Source organism: Eleginops maclovinus, chromosome 7 (assembly GCF_036324505.1).
Source record: "Eleginops maclovinus isolate JMC-PN-2008 ecotype Puerto Natales chromosome 7, JC_Emac_rtc_rv5, whole genome shotgun sequence".
Lineage (NCBI taxonomy): Eukaryota > Metazoa > Chordata > Actinopteri > Perciformes > Eleginopidae > Eleginops > Eleginops maclovinus.
Window position 1 is genome coordinate 7,136,593 of NC_086355.1, and position 22,730 is coordinate 7,159,322.

A 22,730-nucleotide genomic window follows, 5' to 3' on the forward strand; every position below is an offset into this window, starting at 1 on the left:
CGCAATTAATGACAAGATAGTTAGTATACAGTCCTCTATTCTTAGTTGGTGATACAGATTAAAAAAGATCACTTGTATTTTGGTGTTTTTTTCTGGCCGGTCTAAATTCCACAGCTCTCGGTCCCTATGGACGAGGTGACACAGACACATTCAGATGTTTACTCCTGTTTGAACTGCAAATTCCAAGATTGCCTCATGTTGAAGAGAGAAGGAGTAAGGAATGTGGCAGCCTTACAAAGTCAGATGCCATAAACTCATCTAAATATGTGACAGGGACCATGGGATAGCAACTGTTGAACTGTTAAAAAGCAGATCCAGTGAGTTGCTGTGGTGATCGGCTGATTGTCTCCGCTTTATGACTGTAAAAAATAAACTCACAGCTTTGCAAATTTAAAGAAAAGATGCATTTACAGTTACCATAATGCCCTAAAGCAGAAATTGCTGTGATTTAAACGCAGCAGCAGACATAGTTTGAGGAGTGGAGGTCGCAGAATATGTTATGTGAAAGTTGGGGCGTGAGCAAGGGACAGAATGATAAATGACAAAGTGGACACAGACTGCTCAGGAAGTAACAAATACATCTGATAAGCACATTTCCACACATTGACAGGCATACTGCGTCTTATGTCTAAAATGCCACTCTGTCTGGCATCTACTTGTTTGGATTGTTACTAGGCAGTATTTATAGAGCAACCAAATGAGTGTTTTCATTCAGCCTTTAAGTAGTGTTCCACGGGAACGCTGAGGCAAAATAACAAATACCTAGTGTAACTCTCATCGAGGGGCTCTGGACAATGTCATGCATAATATGCATCATAAACTTTCTCAGGGCAAAGAGGAGGTATGCCAGCTGGTAGGAAAACAAAGACACTCGTATACTGCGAGCAATTCTATGTTTGGGTATAAGTACACACAAAAATATGTGGGTGATCGTTTGTGTGTGTTTGTGAGCACCCAGTTAGGAAAAATGTCCTCCCACTCATATAGTGGGAAAGAGCATCGTGTGTCGCTGCAACGCTACAACAGTATTTCTTTAGACTGGCTTTGTATTTGAATCCCTTACATTTTGACGTATGGTTTATGCAAGGTCATTTTTGTTGTAGTCTACACTTTGTATAAAACCTTATAAGTACTGATTACAAGGACAAATTGATTGCTGATGTGAGATGAGTCCCAGTTGAGGGTTTTACTGTATACTGAGTCGGTGCAAAGGCTCTACTTACACATGCAGCAGCTTACAGTACAACAGGTGAAGGCCGGATGGTGGGAAGCACTTGCGAGGCCCATTGAGGCTTCATTAATGGAACAGGAAGAGAATTGAAGCACGAGGGTAAACACACACAACTCATTACCCACTGGCTATCGTGTACCTTTCACGCCGCAACTCTAAGTGTGTTCCTGTGAGTGTGTGTGTGCTGTACTTATTGCATTTAAATGAGTTGTATTTGAGTGGGCAGTTGGGGAACAATTACAAGCTATGCTCCCAAGAAGATGAATTGTGGTACTTGATCTTATTTTATGTGTTACCTTAAAAATACAAACATTGCAGCAATGACGCTTAGATGACTCATGCATTTTCAATGTTATCAGCCGATTAAATTGCAATTATCAGTGGATATCATTAACGTTTTAATAATAAGTTAGGCGTGCCAAACTGCACCTACTACGTTGGAAAAGTTAACTTCCATATGAAAATGCAACAAAAGTCTTAGTTTCATTGAAGAAAAGATTGGGCTTTGAGTTAAACAAAAAACTACCTTTTAAAGTTAAAGTAAAATTGAACCTTGTTAACAAAAAGACAACAACATATTGTTGGGACACAAACACCAGTCTTCTTGGTAAAAGTCCAGTAAAAGCTACTAGTAGGTGTAGCAGGCCGCTTCTGACCCATATCCATGTGGTTGCTTTTTAGAAAAAGGCCTTTTAGTGCATTTTTACACAGACATCAGACAATGTAACTAATGGACTTGTGTTTCTTGCCCACACTTATCATTATACTAACCTTTTGAAATCCCTGTCAACATCATCAAAAATGACTGACAGTAAGACAGTCATGATGAGAGCAGTAAGCTGACTAAGCTGACACTTGGCTGTGGAGATGCAACAGGACATCCACCCTTTTACACCACTGTGTCACTTTGGAACCGCATGCACCCACTATCCCTCTCACACACACACATACACACAAACACACAAAACAGCCACCCTCCGCTAGGACACACAGTGGCCTCTGTTCTCTATCTAAAATCACAAGAGCGATTGACGCATAGGAAATTAAAGAGAAAACACACGGTCATAGCGGAGGTGCAGAACACAGGGTTGTGCTGTGTGTGTGTGTGTGTGTGTGTGTGTGTGTGTGTGTGTGTGTGTGTGTGTGTGTGTGTGTGTGTGCGCGCTGTTTAATAGTTGGTCGCTGAACACGTCAGAGTTACTAAGTTGTCGTGGACAGGTGTCAAACCTGCCCTGGAAAGTGTCTGTCGTCACACACCAACAAAGGCCCTCTGAGAAAAAGCGTATTTTTAGTCCACGGCTGTGACTGAACTGACTTCTTCTAAGTGCTCATCTGACACCTTTTCACCACGTGTAATGCTGAGTAATGCCTTCACACTGGTGCCATGACAGGTGTAAATGCACGGATGTTATTTCTCCCCCTGCTTGGCAACGAATGCAGATGTTGAACTTATGATGGGGGATAAGGAAACATATGATCGAAACAGACTTTTGTTTCTGTCAGTAATATAATTATTTGAAGATACTGTCCAACATTTCCAATCACTTTTTACTTACAGAAAGTAGCATGTAACAGAACTAATAATACAAAAAAATTACACTATTGATGCATTATTGTATAACCAATATACATAATCCATTCACATTGGCGCCCATTCAGAATTCATTTTACTGTGAGCATGGCGGACTACAGAAAAGCTTCATGTTTTTTTAGATTATTGCTTAATTTGAAAGTTAATTCTAAGGTTTTTTACACTGTTTTATTTGCTAAACTCATATTTTGAAAGGCAATAATGTCATATTGTGTAGAAACAGTATCAATTATAAATAGACTCCATTTAAAGTGCTTTACAATTGTGCTCTCATTCACACACCAATCGCAGAGCTGCATGCAATTGGGCTTGCTCAAGGAAACTTTGACATGCACATAGGAGGGGTCTGGACAAGAGGATTAAAGTCATAATTCTGACTTTTTTCTCAGAATTGTAAAGAAAATTGCTAATTCTCTTTTGGTCAGATTTCAAAAAGGTTTCCACATGTGGCCATAATTGTCTTCGATAGGGATCAAACCACCAACATTGTATATAAAAGACAACCTTCTGTACTTCTTGAGCAAAAGTATCACATATAGGTAGGCTACTGACATTCCACTAACTCAGATTAGCTTGGAAATAAACATATTTGCACAATTGTTCAAATGCAGTAAATATTGTTATTTAGTCTTAAAGGCCTGTCAATGTTTCATCATATGCTTACGTGTGTGTGTGTGTGTGTGTGTGTGTGTGTGTGTGTGTGTGTGTGTGTGTGTGTCTGTGTGTGTGTCTGTGTGTGTGTGTGTGTGTGTGTGTGTGTGTGTGTGTGTGTGTGTGTGTGTGTGTGTGTGTGTGTGTGTGCATCCACACCTGTTTACCAGTTGTTACCCAGGTGTGTGCCAGGACAGGTGAAAAACAGCTCCAGTGTGTCTGGGCTCATACATGTGAATAATGAATATGCTGTGGCCCGTTTATCACAATATTAATGAGGGAAACATTCCTCTTTATCGTTGACATCCACTGTGGGCGCCTAGCAGGGGCATGTGAGCCTGTTTCGCAACTATAAATTATGGTATAACTTTTTAGGAGGTTAAATTTACTCTCAGTCCATCCCTCCTTTCCTCTCTCGCTCTCCCCCACCCACTGAGTGGCTCCACCCTCCAGCAGATATAAGCTGTGTCCACAAGGTGTGCGTCTGTTATGAGCACATTTCCCAGGGTTCCCTCTGTGTGGTTGTCTGTCTTCCTGCTTTTCTGCTTTTAGTCTGACTGCAGTGATTATTCCCCCATAAACGGCCACTCACAAAGGTAAGCACTGTCTTATTCTCACTTTATCCTGTGTTTCAGTTGCTTTGATTTTCTGTTAGCAGTTTGTTATTAATGCTCTTTTCTTGGTGCATCTCCAAGATATTATTATTATTTACACTAATTTAATGTTCCATGAGTTTCAATGTCATTTCAAAATGTGCTTTGCATCCAATTCATCTTTTCAATTGGTGGTTTTAAAGTTTGCTTTCATTGTCATTTGGCAGAAATGCACGGTCAAAAATATTTGTTAAGATAAGATATACTTCATTGATCCCAATTTGGGATTTCCTTTTGTCACAGCAGCATGTAAACAAGGCATTGGACACAATGTGAAGATGAAAAGGAATACGTAAAATGAACATATGAACAGACATAAGCATAAAATATAAACATCTCAAAATAGAAAATAAAAACTTTACCTTTAGAGTAAAATATATACATAACAGTAGGAGACAGTCTGTCAAATATACTCTATGAAGGGCCAATTACAGCTAAAAAATATAGAAGTACAATATTATTAACATTAAAGTGGATTAATATTGTCTTTTTATCTTTCAATAATGGGATTTTTTACTTCAGCTTGAGATTATTTAAATATACCCCATCATTTGTGAATATAGAACGACGGATAAAATGTTCACAAAGGTTTTCTTATTTTTAGAAATATTTAGAAATAGCTTCTTTTTAAGTCAAAAGTCATTTGTGAGTTTTTTTAAGTGACAGAAACAAAAGGAAAGTATTTTGGGCTCTCTCGCTAAAAGGCCTCATTAATGTTGCCTTTAGCTGTGGCGTTAGCATCATGCACGTCATCATTCTGCAGAGAAGAAAGCAGAGAGTTAGCAAGGTGTTTCCCAGGCTGCTGCATCCCTGGATATATGTGTTTGCTTTCTCCAGGGCTAAAGTATGTGCTGCTCATCCATCTGTGAGATAAATGTTCTGTGTGCATGTGTGTGCCAAAAGCTGAAGCCAAACTGTAAGAAATACGTGATGGGGTAAGAGCAGCAGTTTGGTGAGAAGAGTCTGTAGAGCAAACACTGTCTGTGGCTCAGAGCAGCTCTGTCTCCATGGCCTGCTTAGCTCTGGAAAACCGTTTCTCTCACGTTAATCATGTGTTTGGTGCCTTTTCAGTCACAGTGACTATTACATTATTTACTTTCTAAAGGATGAAATCAATTTATTTAAATGTATGAATAAAAATAATAATTCTCATGATCAGATATTCAGATATTCAGATATAAAGACTTCACATTAAACATGTCAGTATGTTGGTTCATTTGAAGCTGGAAAAGGACTGAACTCATTTTATTCAGACAATGTGGTTTTTCCAAACCGTTGACTTCAATTTATACAGTAAAATCAAACCCTAGAGTCTAAAGTGATTCAGCTGCATTACTGTACATTTAAAGAACGTAAGGAAAAAAGATTCAGTTTTTGTAATTCTTGATCTGATCTGTGCGTATTATGTTCATGCACCAAAAAGTACACCGTATGCTGTGTACAAACAACATTTCTAAAGGGTTTCAGTGATCATCATCTTATGACATATTCTCCCTGTGTGATTGTGTTACATTATCTTCTTCTTTATTTATTTCTCAATCAATTCATTGCAGAGAATAAAATCAGCAAACAGCTTCTGCAGTGACCTTAGTGTGTGCTACGACAGACATAGATGGTAGTGTGCACAAGAAGTAACCTTTCAAATGGAGTGTTTGCTTCCCTCTGTGCGCATACAACATTTTACCCTCCTGTGTACATTATTTTTGGAAACTTCAGGAATGCACCGGACAAAAGGAACCAATGAAAAGAAAGAATAATGGCAGGGTAAAGCAGAGGGTCAGAAGTAAACACTTTGCTCATTTAGCTGCACAGCTGTGGCAGTGTGTGATTGTGTGTGTGTGTGTGTGTGTGTGTGTGTGTGTGTGTGTGTGTGTGTGTGTGTGTGTGTGTGTGTGTGTGTGTGTGTGTGTGTGTGTGTGTGTGTGTGTGTGTGTGTGTGTGTGTGTGTGTGTGTGTGTGTGTCTGTGTCTGTGTGTGTGTTTGTTTGACAGAGGACATTTGCAGCTCAACTTGAAGAGGTGTTAATTTTACGAGGTGTGCTTTGTGATAAAAGCTGCATTTAGGGAGGCGAGGAGCTGCAAATGTTTTTTTTACCCTTTCACTGAGAAACCACAACTTCAGTGCACTTACCAAGATTGAGTGCAAGGGTATACTGCTGGCTTAAACATAAATTTGTAAATGGTTTTGTGGTCGCAAGGAGGAAGGAGTGTTTGCCAAACATGTTCAGTGGGATTATTTTAAATACTAGCTTTTGGTCAGGCTGCAGAAGGGGAAACTCAAAGACATGGTTGAAAAAATGGATAGTTTAAGGGCTCAAATCTAATGCTTCCTGGGCAAACATAAAATACAAGCTAACTAAGTACTTATGAGGTTTACCCATGTAAAAACAATAAATCAAGTTATGGATTATCGATTTCTTGCCCAGAATGTGATTATAACTTTTTAACATTTCATCACTACTGCACTTTTCTGTGGTGCATGTCTCTGCTCTGCGGTTCAAAGAGACATGCAGTCCTCCAATGCAGTCTGCAAGGTCACCGAGTGTCTTCAGGTCATTGAACCGGGATGTTTCCAAAGGGAGACACAGGGCCAGCAAGGGCAAATAGAAAAATATGAGGCAAAGGTGAGGACGGTGCAGAACAGGCACAGGTCTGTTCACTCAGAGGCTCAGGAAGAAAGGGAGACGGTGGGAAGAGAGATGTCTGAATTTGACAGCAGAGAGAGAATAGACAGATGTGTCTGGAGACACAGAGCTGATATTTCCATCTGGAGAGATTAAAGGTGATTTTTTGGAGGAAAAAATGTTGGCCGTCCCGTCCCATCAGCTGAGCTCTGTCGCTGTGTGTGTGAGCGTAGGTGCGTGGGTTTGTGCATGAGCAATATGAATCCAGGACACCAGAGACAGGTGTTTCCATGAGTGAGGAATCTGCCAAAAGCTGCTCTCAATCATTATCTGTATCTCTTCTTATGTTCCTGTCCAACATTGTTGAGTGTTGAGGTCTACGATGCAAGTTTCAGCAAAGTACAAAGAAATGTAACTTTTACATCGATCACACCATGCTGGGTTTCACAGCAGCATTACAGCAGACACGGTGACAAAATGAATGCAGGCTTTCTTCGCTTCTTTCTATCAAAATCTCTGTCCTTTGTACAAAAATATGATTATTTTCAAGCATTTCAACTTGACTCAATAATCTATTTTAGATACTGTAGTTGCAAAAAGCTCATTTAGGATAGTTGCATTTCTTCATCATGTTTTAGGTTTCCTTCCAGTGATGTCACAATGTAACGGTATTAATTGTAAATCATACACATATATAATAATGTGTAAATAATCCAATATGCAGGATCTTGTTTTGTCTCACTCGCAACCCCCAAACACCCAAATGTATACAATCATTTGCCAAAAGAGAGAAAACGCACAATTGAAGAGTTAAAATTGTAGTGATGTCACATTTTCCATAAATATCGGGATGAAAATCTGTAATAGTGAATTTCAGTTTTTAATACTCCCTCACCACCTCCCTCCAAGCATGTCATGGTGAATCCTAGATGAGGCTGAGGTTCATTCCACATATTGTAGTTCAGATAACCTTTTTTTTTAATGCATTTGTTCAGGCGGTTGCCAGCTGCGGCAGTTTTATTGAGATACTGGAGATCTCACCTTGTATAAATCGCAGTAGCCGACACCCAAGCTTTTACTTGGCGAAAGTTGACTCAGCAAAACCCACATCTTACAGACACATGATTCCCATGAGTCCTCTCACGTCGCACACCTGACAGACAATTTACTGTGCTTGGTTTATGACAAAAAATATGTACATCTGGACGTAGTCGGGGAAACAGGGGCAAACACATGCACACACCATAGCTTCAATGTGGACTACTTTGAGGTTTGCTTATTTTTGAGAGTGTCTGGACCAGGGAGGACATGCTGAGAGCTTAGTGGTGTATGACCAGACACACATGATTTGGCAGCAGATGTTAAAAAATAAGGATTCAGACCGCAGATATTTCTACATCAATTTCCCCCTGGGCTGTGGTTGCATGGTTGATGTGTGGGCTTAAATATGATTGACAGGACCCACCAAAGGTGATGGATGTAGTGTGAAAGCTTTATGATAGTGTAGATTATTTACTATTTCACTGTGCAATACTGTACACAGATCATGTGCTTTTTTGGTGTAAGCTACACTAGTGGCATGGATGTAGGGATGAAATATCACCTCAGATGGATTACTGACATTCATGGTCCCCAGATGATTCACCATGATGACTTTAGTGATCCTCTGACTCTTTCTCTCCCGCCATTATCTGCTCAAGATGTTAACCGGTAGAAAACTTTGGTTCATATCATTACAAGTACAACTAATGGCGTTCCCATCAGCCTCATATGATTTTTGTGTTCCCTGCTTATTGGTAAATGTTAGCACTCTAACCTGCTAAACTAACATGAGATGGTGAACTTGGTTAACATTAGCATCAGTGTATTAACATTAACATTTTGAACATTTGAGCACCTTGGCGTTATTTAGTTAAAAGAGTTACTAACTAAGATGAATACAACATTTAATTATACAAAGCAGGCAAATATCAGAGCAATACAAATCAAATGTAACTTTGATGTATGCACAACCATCTGGTTATTGCTCTTCAGAAATAGCTTCAGCTTGTTTTTCAAGTTGTGATCCACAAATATGACACATAAACACTTCGATGATGTGTGTGCTTTTCTTTAGTCTTAAATGTATGTGTATGTGTGTATTTTCCTGCCTACTGAACACACAAAGTATGGTGTGTGTGTGAACTGAATGGGTGACATCTGAAAATGTAGAGCATGGTTGCTGTTCCTGATTGTCATCGTTACAAATGACCTCATGTCAGAGATTCATCAAAGAGGGAGATAAATTGTTTTAACACAAACACAAATGAGAGCTCACAACACCTCACTCGCGGTGACATTTGTACAGGACTTCACGTCTGACATCATTAAGGATGACACTGGTGTCTTTAAAAGGAAAGTGTATTTGGCCTAATGGACTTCTTTATAGTCGCATTTGTTGAAATGCTTTATTTAAAACCTGGAAACTTGTTAGCTAATGTTTGAGTCACATTTCTGAAAGTGGCCCTGCTGTGTGAACAAGTCACTCTGGAGTCAACACTTATGTAGAATAATGTGTGGGGAGAAATGCTCACCAGGTAAGGACAGGAGGTGTTTCCATCACTCAGCGGTCCCCATGACAACGTTACCGTGTTGCTATGTGACACTGAACAGACCCCCGTTGTACGGCCCGTCTGATCTGTGTCCGCAAACGTCTGTCAGGATATTTCCAACTCTTTAAAAAACACATATGCATTCAAACACACACACACACACACACACACACACCCTGCTGGGACGTTCCAAAGACGCAGTAAACCTGTCCTGTTTATTTTCTTAAACCTTTTAATGTATATAAATAACTGTTAATGTAAGGCTAAATATTACACATCACTAAAATCCATGATCATGTATTCTCAAATGTTATTCTAACTTGTTTCATATTCACTTGTGAAGTTAGAGAAAACCCTTATTGTGCAATGTACAGTTGCAGTTAGTTGTTTCAAGGAGTGTAAAACATGCACCATCTGAGAAAGGTCTGAAATCAACCCTGAGCTGGTCAAATGTTCGAAAACTATTTTTATTCAGCATACACATACATTTCATTATTGATTTGGATAGATTTATACATCAAAAAGGATTTTGATAATCATGTCCTCCTGTCAATAAGACAAAATGTGCTCCTTTTTCCACAAACAGTGTTTGCTTTTGATCGGTTTCTTGACTTTTTGGCAAAAATGTGTCTGAATATTTTAACCTGACATGCTTTCGGATCAGGGGACATTTTTTCTCTTAGAAGTCTCTCATTTGAACCATACATCATATATACAGGTGTACAGTGTCAAGAACTGTGAGTGAAATCAGTTCTAAATTAGCAGAGTACTTGTGATACATTTTACAAGGGGTTTGAGCATGTGATGTCATCAGTATGTTAACCTTTCATTTGTTAAATTAGGACATTACCTTTCTGGGTTTGAATCCAAGAAACATCCTCAGTCCTTCACACTCAATCTTTTGGATCAAAGCATTATACATTTTTAACTGTCTCTTTCTTTTCATTAGCATTTTTTTCTTACCATCTCCAATTAGATACTGTTTTCCTACCACTGTCAGTTGTAGCAGCTTGGGAACTTTATCACAGAAGATAGAAAATGTCTGTAGTCTATAGACCTCATATTGTTGATATGGATACTGGGAATAGACCACATCTTACACAAAGCGGGCAAAAATAGGTAGCAGTTCTTGTTGGGAAAACTCAGCAGCATTCCTCCACAGCCTTTGGCATGTCTGGCTCCTGTCACAGTGGAAACAAGCTGGGCTTATTTGAAAGGCCAGCTCTCATTGCGGGAGACAGTGGCACGGTCGTGTCAAAATCACCAGTCCAATGAGAAAAGGTCAGAGGGCGGAAAAGATCCAAAGAGCCAGTGATGGAGTGGACACTTAGGATGCGGTTTAGGATGCAAATTAGAAGAACTACGGATGAGATGGCTGTAATAAAAATGAATGTGACAGGAGATGCAAGACTGGGATGGAAATGGCACTTGTGTAGAAAAACAGAAAAAGCAACCACGCAGAGGAGCGGCTTATAGTGAGGTATTCATTGGTTTTGGAGCCAAAGAAAACCCCTTTGACTCGCTCTGTTACTGTCCATTTAAAGCAGAACGCAACTTTTGGATTTTATATAATGTATTTCTGGGACTTGAGGATTTTTCTTGTACTACCGACAGACATCTATATGTTGCTTTGATATTCCTCATAAAATACTTCAACCGCCTTCCTGTGTCACACTCTGACTTGACATTTGTGTTACGATTTCTTTATTGTTTTGGGCTTTTTTCTATGTAAAATATCTGACTAAATATGTTGCACTAATGGACGAACAACAAGAATGTTCCTATTAATACCAGCAGGAGTGGCGTGTGCACACCAGTGAGTTAACTGGAAGGTGGCAGAAATACTTCACAAAAAGAAAGCAATGTGTCTGAATGCATGTAAATACAAATGTTTTAATATCACATGTTTATGTATATGTTTGGACTGTGTGACTGATTAATTAGTGCAATGGTACTTTAGTTTATCTTGAAGTGTATATTTTCAACAGGACATCTTTAAAAAGAGAATATTTTACGCTTAGTGTGTCTCCCCCTTCTGGACACCTACAGAAGGTGCATTTTATTCTAGCCTATCGTGTTCGAGTGAACTTTAATATAATGGCAAAATTGAAATGAACACACATTTCAAAGTATTGTTCTCAGATACCATCTTTTTTAACCTTTCAAATTAACATACAGAACCCCTAAAATAGTAGACATTCTAAGTTTAATCAATCCCACCACAAATCAACAACACAACTAAACTATACCTTAAACACATTTCAATATAAGGAAAATACTCCAACATTTGAGAGTTTTCAGATGTTACCAAAGGTATTTATTATAATACTTAATACGTCTTTCCAATAACCTAGCCCATTTATTCCAAAGTTGAGCAGAACAATAAAACAAAAACACTTTTGGATTTTTGTCTGCCTCTGACAATATTACATCCAGTGGATGACTGACTGCTAATAATGGTCCTTTGTGCAGCTCCAATGTAAATCCAGCAGAGGGAGACAAATATCCTACAGCCTGTATTTGGCAAATGAGTTTCTGAAGAAATGCTAAACCGATACTATACCAATGTCTGATCTACATCCTTACTAATGTACATGAAATGCAGATCACATCTCATCTTTTCTTGTCTTCCTTCCATACAGGCCTTGGCCATGCCTCCCCTCCCTTTCTTTCTGACACTGCTACAGCTAGCAGTACTCATTTGTGTTACTGCTGGAGCATACTATGGACACAAGCAACACCCTGGGCAATACCAGCCAGTGCAACACATCAACACATGGGCAAAGAAGGCTTTCCCCAACAACAGTACCTCGGCAAAGAGGGACCCTATATGCAGTATCCCCACTACAGGAAGGAAATTCCCCAGATGCCCATGCACAAGGGCAAAGACAATGCTCGTAAAGGAGGCGGCTATAATGGGGGCCAAGACAAAGGTGAAAAAAATCAACATGTTTATTCCCATTAACCAACAATCCTTCAAAAATATACATTGGTCTCTTCTTGAACAAATGTGACACTAGTTCCTAATCAACATTAATGGCGCAAAACTTTTTTTAAATGATTGAACCATTGTTTGTTTTTTCTTGTATCGAGAATACATTTTGTTGGGAATTATTTAACTGAGTGTCCATTGCATGAGATTACAGTATATGCCCTGGCTTAACAATCAAAGCATTGCCCATATTTTATCAAATTAATAATTTCCTGTTGAATATTTATCCAATTTCTCCCAGGTCAGACAATCCCTAGTGGCGCTGAGGGAATTCCCCAAGGAGACACTGGCCCAGTCGGGCCACCTGGACCTGAGGGACCTGCTGGACCTCCTGGTCCTCCAGGGAATGGACAGCCCGGACCCGAGGGACGACCAGGACCACTAGGTCCACCAGGGGGGCCTGGAATTGGAAAACCAGGTTTGCCAGGACTTGCAGGCAAGCCAGGAGGAAATGGTGAGCCTGGACCACATGGAGAAATGGGCCCAAGGGGTGAGGAAGGGCCAGCTGGGCAGCCAGGGCCTCAGGGTCCTCCAGGACCTCCTGGGCTCCCAGGAATAGGTAAACCAGGGGGACAGGGATTACCAGGCCAACCAGGGCTTAAGGGGGAGCCAGGTCACAAAGGTTTGCCAGGACTACCAGGATTACCAGGACCTAAAGGAGACAAAGGGTTGGGCCAGCCAGGACAACCTGGTCACAAAGGGCTCCCAGGGCCCCAAGGACCTGGTGGCCCAAGAGGGCTGCCTGGTTTTGGAAAACCTGGTTTGAATGGGGCACCAGGGCCTCTTGGATCACCAGGAGATAAAGGACATCCTGGGGAGCTAGGGCCAGCTGGGCCACCTGGTGAAGGAGGGCAGCCTGGCCCACCAGGTTTACCGGGTCAGGGAAAACCAGGTCAAAATGGCTTAGTAGGGCAGCCAGGTATGCCAGGTGGAAAAGGTCATCCAGGACCACCAGGTTTGCCAGGAAAGCCAGGACTTCCTGGATTTGGTAAACCAGGCCTCCCAGGACCAAAAGGTGACAAAGGTATGGGTGGGCAACCTGGACCTACTGGACCGAAAGGAGATAAAGGCCATGGTGGACTGCCTGGTATGCTTGGATCTCCTGGACCAAATGGTCAACCAGGTCTTCCTGGCCCTATGGGAACCCCAGGTGGTTTAGGTGCACCTGGTCCTAAAGGTGATTGTGGAGAAGTAGGACCCAAAGGCATTGGAGGGTTCCAGGGTATCCCTGGTGCCTCTGGGATTCCTGGTAAGGATGGTCTACCTGGAGATCGTGGAGAGCCAGGACCAAGAGGTTCACCAGGACCAAGTGGAGGGAAAGGAGATGGTGGCCATAAAGGTCTACCTGGTACCCCCGGATCTACAGGACCACCTGGGCCAAAAGGACAAGGTGGATTACCTGGTGATGTAGGACCTCAAGGTCCTAAAGGAATCCCAGGAATGGATGGCACAGCAGGTCCAATTGGGCCTTCTGGTCTCAAAGGTCCAAAAGGAGATAGCGGTGTACCTGGTCAACCAGGCACTGCAGGCGAGGGAAACCCAGGTGTTCCTGGTCCCATAGGACCCCAAGGGAAAGAGGGCCCATCAGGACCCCCTGGACAACCAGGTCAACCTGGCCTCCCTGGACCACCAGGCCCAGCTGGTGCATCTGGTCTGTCTCCTGAGATGGCTGGAGTGCTCTCTCAAATGGGCCCTGGACTAGATGGTGTTAAGACTGGTGGCTATGGGAAGAAGGGCAAATATGGAGGCGACGGGGCTGAAGTAATAGGGGCCAGTGGGCTGGAAATGCCAGCGTTCACAGCTCTTATAACAACTCCCTTTCCACCTGTTGGCACTCCAGTCGTCTTTGACAAGCTTTTGTACAATGGTCGCCAAAACTACAACCCCGAGACAGGAATCTTCACCTGTGACATGCCCGGCATTTATTACTTTGCCTACCACGTTCATTGCAAAGGAGCTAATGTCTGGGTGGCTTTGATGAGGAACAATGAACCAGTGATGTATACATATGATGAATACAAAAAGGCTTTCTTAGATCAAGCATCAGGGAGTGCAGTACTACCTCTACAACCGGGGGACACTGTGTATATTCAGATGCCCTCAGATCAGGCCTCAGGACTTTATGCTGGACAGTATGTGCACTCCTCGTTTTCTGGATATTTGTTATATCCAATGTGAAACCAAACTACATGGATAGAGGTGCTTCTGTGAGACCAAAGTGGGAACCTGTTTTGTATAATATAAACATTATTATAAACCACCAAAGATTTAGCAGTCTTATATAATGGTAAGTCAACTAAATATTGACCTCAACAGCAGAGATGAGAGGAAAAATCAAAAGTCTGAAGGTTTGTATGTGCAGCAGCTGTTATACTTTAGCCTTATAGCAACATCATTTGGAGAGCTACGATTCTTTCTTTTACAGCTTTGAAGATATAATAGAATGTATAAAAAGACATTGAAAGAACAGACAAAAAAACTATTAGCATTTTGTACAAACACATGAAGGGTATGAAGGGTACAAGTGTATGCAAAATAAAACAAAACAAACCAATTCTAGATACACAAAGCCCTATTTTGTTCCTGCGACTCTTCAAAACTGGCAGCTACCCATTGTGGTGAAGAATGTGAAAAATAGTTCAAAACATGATGGCTTACTCATTGCAGTACAACACTTAAAGCGTGCATGCATTCAATTATATAAATCAATAAATGTCTCTAATGATAATTGCATGCATCTCAAATGACTATTTAAAAACGGAAAATAGTGTGTATTATTGTATACACACTAATTCAGATTGTTCACGGACCAATCTCTTAATCCCCAATGTGGATTAGCTAAAAATACTTACATTAGCAAATTACAATGTGGCAGTAACCTAAATGACTTGTGTAATCCTTAGCATAATAGGGTCAACTGGTATTGGTGGTGAATAATTATATGGCAATACATTTACTTTTGTATGAGCACAGAAAATTAGGGAGTCAAAAAAAAACAAAAAAAGATCACACCCATGATATATGTGGCTGACAATTGCTCCCAGGAGTGAGATTCAATAGGTAAGAATGTAATATTAACTCTATGTTTTAGTGTTTACGTACAGGTTTATGGGTGTAAAGAAACAATTCTTATGTGCAAAAGGTCAAACAAACATACCATATTGCCCTGACTTATGAAAACCACTCCATACACTATTTTAAACATGACACTGCAAAAGACAGAAAGGGTCCCGCTACAGTATACAGCTTCTCTGTGTCATCCGGTAAGCGCCGTGATCAAATAACTCTGCATCTAGGTTTATTTCAGAGCGAAATCATTTTAGGAAAGAATTCAAATGAAATGTATTCTTACTTACTCTTTTTAATTTAAAATTCAACTGATTGTATTTTGTTACTGTTTTGTAAGGTTAATCCATGTTTAGTTGTAATGGCAGTATAAATATTCATAAAGCATATCTTATTTGGAAAACTATGGATTATGGAGACACTTTAACAGTGGGACCAGGTTCTCTTGCCTCTCTGACACGATTTGTTTTTGTGAGGAAAACAAATTCCCACAGCATCCTTGGTGAGCTTCATTTGGTTCACCTTGCTGCCAGGTTTAAAGACAATACAAAATACATTTTTATCGCAATTAACTCAAAGCAAGCATTGAATGTTGCAGCAATTCATAAGAATGATTATGTCAATAATTTATTATTTTATCTGCCGACCCCTTGCATGCTATGACAAGGACAAAAAGCATGACGCATTTAAAGGAAAACAAAATGTATATTTATCCTTTTATCATGGTGCTAATATTGTCGTTGTAACCAAAGATTTAATGTCTTACTTTTTCATTTTTGTTATTATTGTCCATTTTGTTTTTCTAAATAAAAAATGTTTAAATAAAATAAAATGTGGTTGACATTTCTTGGCTCACTGTAAGCGAAATAACTCAACTTGACTGAAGATGTCATATAATCAAAACTTTACTAACCTCACTGTGGGGGGCTCTTCCTAAAGAGAGAGGTGAACTATCACATCCTGTTAAAATTATGAATGGCCAGTCAGAGGTGGAAGAAGTACTCAGATTATTTACTTGAGTAAAAGTACTCAGTCACAAGTCAAATGTCTACATTCAAAATTATACTTAAGTACAAATAAAAAAGTATCAGCATTAAAAAATACTTCAAGTATCAAAAGTGAAAGTACTATAACCATTTTAACCACCATATATTCAATATATATATACATATATATTCAAATGATTGTATAAAAAATATTGTTGCATTCATGTGTTCATCACTTCAATAAAGTACTTGGTAAAGGAGGGGTTTATATGAATGATTTGGGGTATCTTAAGTTTTAATATTGTTATATAATGTGAGCTGATTTTTGTATTATTAACTATTAACCTAAAAATTTGATGCATTAATGCGTTTATCAAAGCTAGTAAAGAGGCAGCTAGTGTTAATTAACTCACAACTCTCATTTCAAAAGCCTGCAAATAAGGTGGCCAATACTGTCAAATTTAACCTGGCCAATTTTAGGCACATAAGACCATACCTGCCAATGAAGGCTGCAATGCTCTTCTCTCATTTTCCTTACTGCTTAACTAGCTGGTCGCAAGCTAATAAAACAACTTTGCAACAAATTGAATCTCTCTATAAGCGAGCACTAAAAACATTGGACCGTAACGCAAATAGTTATCACCATTGTCTGATAGTGAAAAAGCATAACTTGTTTAACTTTGAAAACTTTATACAATTCTCTGATGCCTGTCTCATTTAAGGTACTTCATGGGCTTGCTCCACCCCCACTGCACCAATTCATAAAACAGAAAGATAATGTCAATAGAGTAACCAGATCAACCGCCAGAGGGGACTGCGTAGTCCAGTACAGACAAAGCAAGTTTGGACACACAGCCTTCTCAATTAGAGCCACCAATTATTGGAATGGTCTGCCCAATGAATTAAGGGAGTGTAACAGCCTTACAACTTTCAAAAGCAAACTCAAATTTTGGATTAGGGAACATCATATCTGTAACCACATACCAAATGCTTAAAGCCATGTAATGTTATTCCTCTTTCCCTCCTTTATTCATACTGTAACCTACTGTATGCTGTAACTTTTATGTGGAGGGTGTAGTGAGAGGCGTGCATTGTCTGTGTCTGTTTGATGTTGTGTTTATGTATTTTTAATTATGGTTTTATTTGTTATCAGTTTATGTATTTGTATATCTTAGGGTGCCTTTTAAGATCTGGCTAGGGACAACAGATGGAAATTAGCATAGCAGCTAACTCTGGCTTATTTACAGCAATGTGTCTGTTAATCAATGAGCACTGTCCCTACCAACTAAATACATAATAATAATTACTTTGAATACTGCAGGGTAGCTTGTGAATTTGACTAAAGGTTTACATAAAGTCTTACATTAGTCTTTATTATATTTCAGATCATCATCCAAATCTGAGCTCTACTACATTTATTTAATAAGTAGTTACTAATTATTAAATAAATGTAGTAGAGTAAAAGTACACGATTTACCTCTGAGTTGTAGTGGAATAGAAGCAAAAAATGTAGATACCCAAGTAAAGTACAAGTATTTGAGTAAGTCTACTGAGTTACTCTCCACCATCGATCATGATCACAGCTGTGAGACGAGATGCTGATGCTGCGGGGGGAGTGAATCGACTACCACGCATGCGCAGTGGGGCTTGCAACATCTGTCATCACATCTTTTGTTAGTACAGATTCATTCAACAACGAGCTCTGCCAAACCTTACGGAAATACGCAGCAGTAACGGTAAGCATTGTTAGCTTTTAAGATTGTAAATGGCGTCTCACTTTGTTGTTATAGGTAAAAATATAAACGCCAGTCGAAAACTACACAACGTAACAAGATCTGTTTAAAGGTAGTGCTGAATTAGGTTAGCTAGCAACAGCAGCTAGCGTGCTAGCTAGCTTTGATAAAACAGACCCACTAATGCCTGAAATTACTCTTGTTTTCAATTTGAACCGCTGGCAGCACTTCAGTATTAGAAGTCAGATCGGTCTGACGTATTATGGTTGATTTTATGTCCTTTTTAACTTGACTTTCTCCTCTGATTTCATCGTGTATGTATTGTTACACCTGCCACTTAATCCAGTCTCATACTGTAGTTAAAATGAGTACGCTAACAGTGTCAAATGTTAGGTTTAGGTCTAAAACAAATACTGGATCAATTAAATAATCTATCAAATAAACTGTCTTGATAATTGGTTGATGGTCTGAGTCATTTTCAAGCCAAACGTCCTAATCAAGGTTTTATTTCAAGGTTTTATTTCAAGGTGTTATTGGTCATATGCACAGCAGATACAGCGTATATGTTGGCAATGAAAATCTTATATCCCATGCTCCTCCAACAACTCAACATACATGGTGCAAATAAGATAAATAAAATAATGCAAAAAGAGAGAAGAATATTTACAATAACAACAATAAAAATGTAAGGATGTGAAATATATACATATGTGGAATACATTGAAAGTATTTAAATACACTGTACAGTAATTTAAATACTTTACTCTGTTGAATGAGGAGGTATGGACAGATGCATATATTACGTATAAACAGATGTATATGGCAGATATGTATAATATATAGATATGTATACTATAAACAGATATGTATGGCAGATGTGTATAATATATATATATGTACTATAAACAGATATGTATGGCAGATGTGTATAATATATATATATATATATATATATATATATATACAGTGGGGCAAAAAAGTATTTAGTCAGCCACCAATTGTGCAAGTACTCCCGTTTAAAAAGATGAGAGAGGTCTGTAATTTTTATCATAGGTACACTTCAACTATGAGAGACAAAATGAGAAAAAAAAATCCAGGAAATCACATTGTCGGATTTTTAAAGAATTTATTTTCCAATTATTGTGGAAAATAAGTATTTGGTCAATAACAAAAGTTCATCTCAATACTTTGTTATATACCCTTTGTTGGCAATGACAGAGGTCAAACGTTTCCTGTAAGTCTTCACAAGGTTTCCACACACTGTTGCTGGTATTTTGGCCCATTCCTCCATGCAGATCTCCTCTAAAGCAGTGATGTTTCGGGGCTGTCGCTGGGCAACACGGACTTTCAACTCCCTCCAAAGATTTTCTATGGGGTTGAGATCTGGAGACTGGCTAGGCCACTCCAGGACCTTGAAATGTTTCTTACGAAGCCACTCCTTCGTTGCCCTGGCGGTGTGTTTGGGATCATTGTCATGCTGAAAGACCCAGCCACGCTTCATCTTCAGTGCCCTTGCTGATGGAAGGAGGTTTTCACTCAAAATGTCACGATACATGGCCCCATTCATTCTTTCCTTTACACGGATCAGTCGTCCTGGTCCCTTTGCAGAAAAACAGCCCCAAAGCATGATGTTTCCACCCCCATGCTTCACAGTAGGTATGGTGTTCTTTGGATGCAACTCTGCATTCTTTCTCCTCCAAACACGACGAGTTGAGTTTTTACCAAAAAGTTCTATTTTGGTTTCATCTGACCATATGACATTCTCCCAATCCTCTTCTGGATCATCCAAATGCCCTCTAGCAAACTTCAGACGGGCCTGGACATGTACTGGCTTAAGCAGGGGGACACGTCTGGAACTGCAGGATTTAAGTCCCTGGCGGCGTAGTGTGTTACTGATGGTAGCCTCTGTTACTTTGGTCCCAGCTCTCTGCAGGTCATTCACTAGGTCCCCCCGTGTGGTTCTGGGATTTTTGCTCACCGTTCTTGTGATCATTTTGACCCCACGGGGTGAGATCTTGCGTGGAGCCCCAGATCGAGGGAGATTAGCAGTGGTCTTGTATGTCTTCCATTTTCTAATAATTGCTCCCACAGTTGATTTCTTCACACCAAGCTGCTTACCTATTGCAGATTCAGTTTTCCCAGCCTGGTGCAGGTCTACAATTTAGTCTCTGGTCTCCTTTGACAGCTCTTTGGTCTTGGCCATAGTGGAGTTTGGAGTATGACTGTTTGAGGTTGTGGACAGGTGTCTTTTATACTGATAACGAGTTCAAAAAGGTGCCATTAATACAGGTAAAGAGTGGAGGACAGAGGAGCCTCTTAAAGAAGAAGTTACAGGTCTGTGAGAGCCAGACATCTTGCTTGTTTGTAGGTGACCAAATACTTATTTTACCGAGGAATTTACCAATTAATTCATTAAAATTCCTACAATGTGATTTCCTGGATTTTTTTTTCTCATTCTGTCTCTCTTAGTTGAAGTGTACCTATGATAAAAATTACAGGCCTCTCTCATCTTTTTAAATGGGAGAACTTGCACAATTGGTGGCTGACTAAATACTTTTTTGCCCCACTGTATATATATGTACTATAAACAGATGTGAGTAGACATTCACAGCTTCCAGCTTCCTGGTGTGATAATTTGCAGATGTTTCCTATATGTGAAAGGAAATTCAATGCGCTTTGTGTGTCTGTAGGTTTGCCTCAACATGACATCACGCGTTGGCTTCAAAGCTGCTGGTACCAATGGAAGTGAATTCAAGTACAAAGAGAGGGTGTCGGTCCCACAATACCAAATGAGGCAAGTACCTGTCATGTTTTTCTGATAGTGGCATTACCCACACGTATCGCTAACACCTTGTTTATCTGTTGTCGGTTTCACAGTGCTCCCATGAAGTCAGAGGTTCGGAAGTTAAACCTGGTCCATCTGCTCCTCTGGCTGCTGGTGGCGGCACAAGTGACTGTCAGCCACTTCAACCTGGTGTCACATGACATAGTGTCCATGCCGTACCAGTGGGAGTACCCCTACCTGCTCAGCCTCCTGCCTCTGTTCTGCAGTGCCCTATCCCTTCCAAAGAACAATATCAGTTACCTGGTCTTGTCCATGATCAGCGCAGGGCTATTTTCTGTGGCACCACTAATTTACGGTGGAATGGAGATGTTTCCTGTGGCACAGCAGCTCTACCGCCATGGAAAGGCCTACCGATTCATTTTTGGCTTCTCTGCAGTGACTGTTATGTATCTCATCATGGTGGTGGCTGTTCAAGTACACGCTTGGCAGTTATATTACATGAAGAAGCTGTTAGACTCTTGGTTTGACACCACACAGGAAAAGAAGAAGAAGTAATGGAGTGTAAAAAGCTGGACTGGGAAAAAACTGTGTTTTTAACTTAATTTATGCATCTTATTTAAGTCTATTTATACATCATAATTATCACAGGCAACTAACCTTAGTGACCAGTTTTTTTTCTGTGGATGATCCTGGCTTATTTTCTTTATCAATATTTATTTAAAAAGCATCAATTACACACAAGCAGGAGTGGCATCAAAGCAACTTCCATAAACAAGGAATTCCGTCTACTTTTTCTCCCTTCATCGCCAAGTTTGAACTGCAGCTTAACTGAAAACAAAGAAATGTGTCATTTAGGACCAGGAAATGTAAGTAATCTCTCCCAAATTCATATGTAGAGGTGTTCATACATATAGAAGTGAATTCAAGAATTGGGACCAGATTTTAAAGCACACAGAATATGTCTTTCTAGCAAGGAGGAGATTTTCTCTGAATTTGACAATTTGTTTTTAAAGATATTTTTTGAGGGCTTTTTGCCTTTAATCAGATAGGACAGTGGAGGACAGGAAAGTGGGCGAGAGAGTCGGGGTGGGATCCAGAAAGGATCACGGGTCGGGAATCGAATCCGGGTCGCCGGCATACGGTGCAGGTGCCCCAGCCAGTTGCGCCACGGCCGGGGCCTGAAGTTGACAATTTGATTAGAATTGCTTACTCTACCTTTAAAGAAGCTAGGTTTATGGTTGCTACAGATGTGCTGATGCTGTCTCTTATTTAAGTCTACCTCTCATAACACCTCTTTTCCAGAATGCATTTCAGCTATTTACATAATAAAGATGGTGATAAAAATAGCTGCTTGTACTGATATATTTTCATGTTTTCTCATTCAGCATCTGAGAGCCAGCTCATTACTCCTGTGTTTCTGAATAAAATATGCGTTATAAAGAAAATACAAATAAAACGTATGCTATTCAACTTATTACATTTTATTTTTGATTATATTCAGAGGTGGAAGTACTCAGACCTTGTAGTTGAGTAAAAGTAGAACTACCAGTTACAAGTAAAAGCCCATTTCCCGAAAAATATACAATATATGTTATTATATTTATTGATGCATTAATGTGTGTTTAAAGCTAGCTGCACCTTTACCAGCTTTGATAAACACATTAATGCATCAATAACTTTAATCACAACATGTAATTTATTATTCTTATGTGGGCCATTTTGCCTAAGGAGTACTTTTAACTTTGGTACTTAAAGTATATTTTGATGCTGATACTTTTTACTTGAGTAACATTTTGAATGTAGCACTTTTACTTGTAACAGAGTATTC

At 39.8% G+C, this 22,730-nt stretch overlaps 2 protein-coding genes across 2 annotated transcripts; both read left to right on the plus strand.

Annotated features, from left to right (window-relative positions):
* Window positions 1–3,974: 3,974 nt before the first annotated feature.
* Window positions 3,975–16,180, plus strand: col8a1a (collagen, type VIII, alpha 1a). Its single transcript, XM_063887276.1, has 3 exons — window positions 3,975–4,069; window positions 11,983–12,273; window positions 12,574–16,180. Exons 2-3 carry the CDS (start codon window positions 12,117–12,119, stop codon window positions 14,508–14,510), a joined length of 2,094 nt encoding a protein of 697 aa, XP_063743346.1. The 5' UTR covers window positions 3,975–4,069; window positions 11,983–12,116; the 3' UTR covers window positions 14,511–16,180.
* A 1,805-nt stretch (window positions 16,181–17,985) lies between these two features.
* Window positions 17,986–22,329, plus strand: jagn1a (jagunal homolog 1a). The gene is given in 3 exon segments (XM_063888117.1): window positions 17,986–18,120; window positions 20,808–20,911; window positions 20,995–22,329. Coding segments are annotated over 3 exon segments (702 nt in total). The 3' UTR covers window positions 21,458–22,329.
* The last annotated feature ends 401 nt before the right edge of the window (window positions 22,330–22,730 follow it).

Bases quoted from the DNA above. Each gene is read 5' to 3' on its own strand.
- col8a1a (XM_063887276.1), top strand. From the start codon at position 12,117: ATGGGCAAAGAAGGCTTTCCCCAACAACAGTACCTCGGCAAAGAGGGA. The intron at 12,274-12,573 runs GTGAAAAAAATC...AATTTCTCCCAG, and splicing joins TAATGGGGGCCAAGACAAAG to GTCAGACAATCCCTAGTGGC.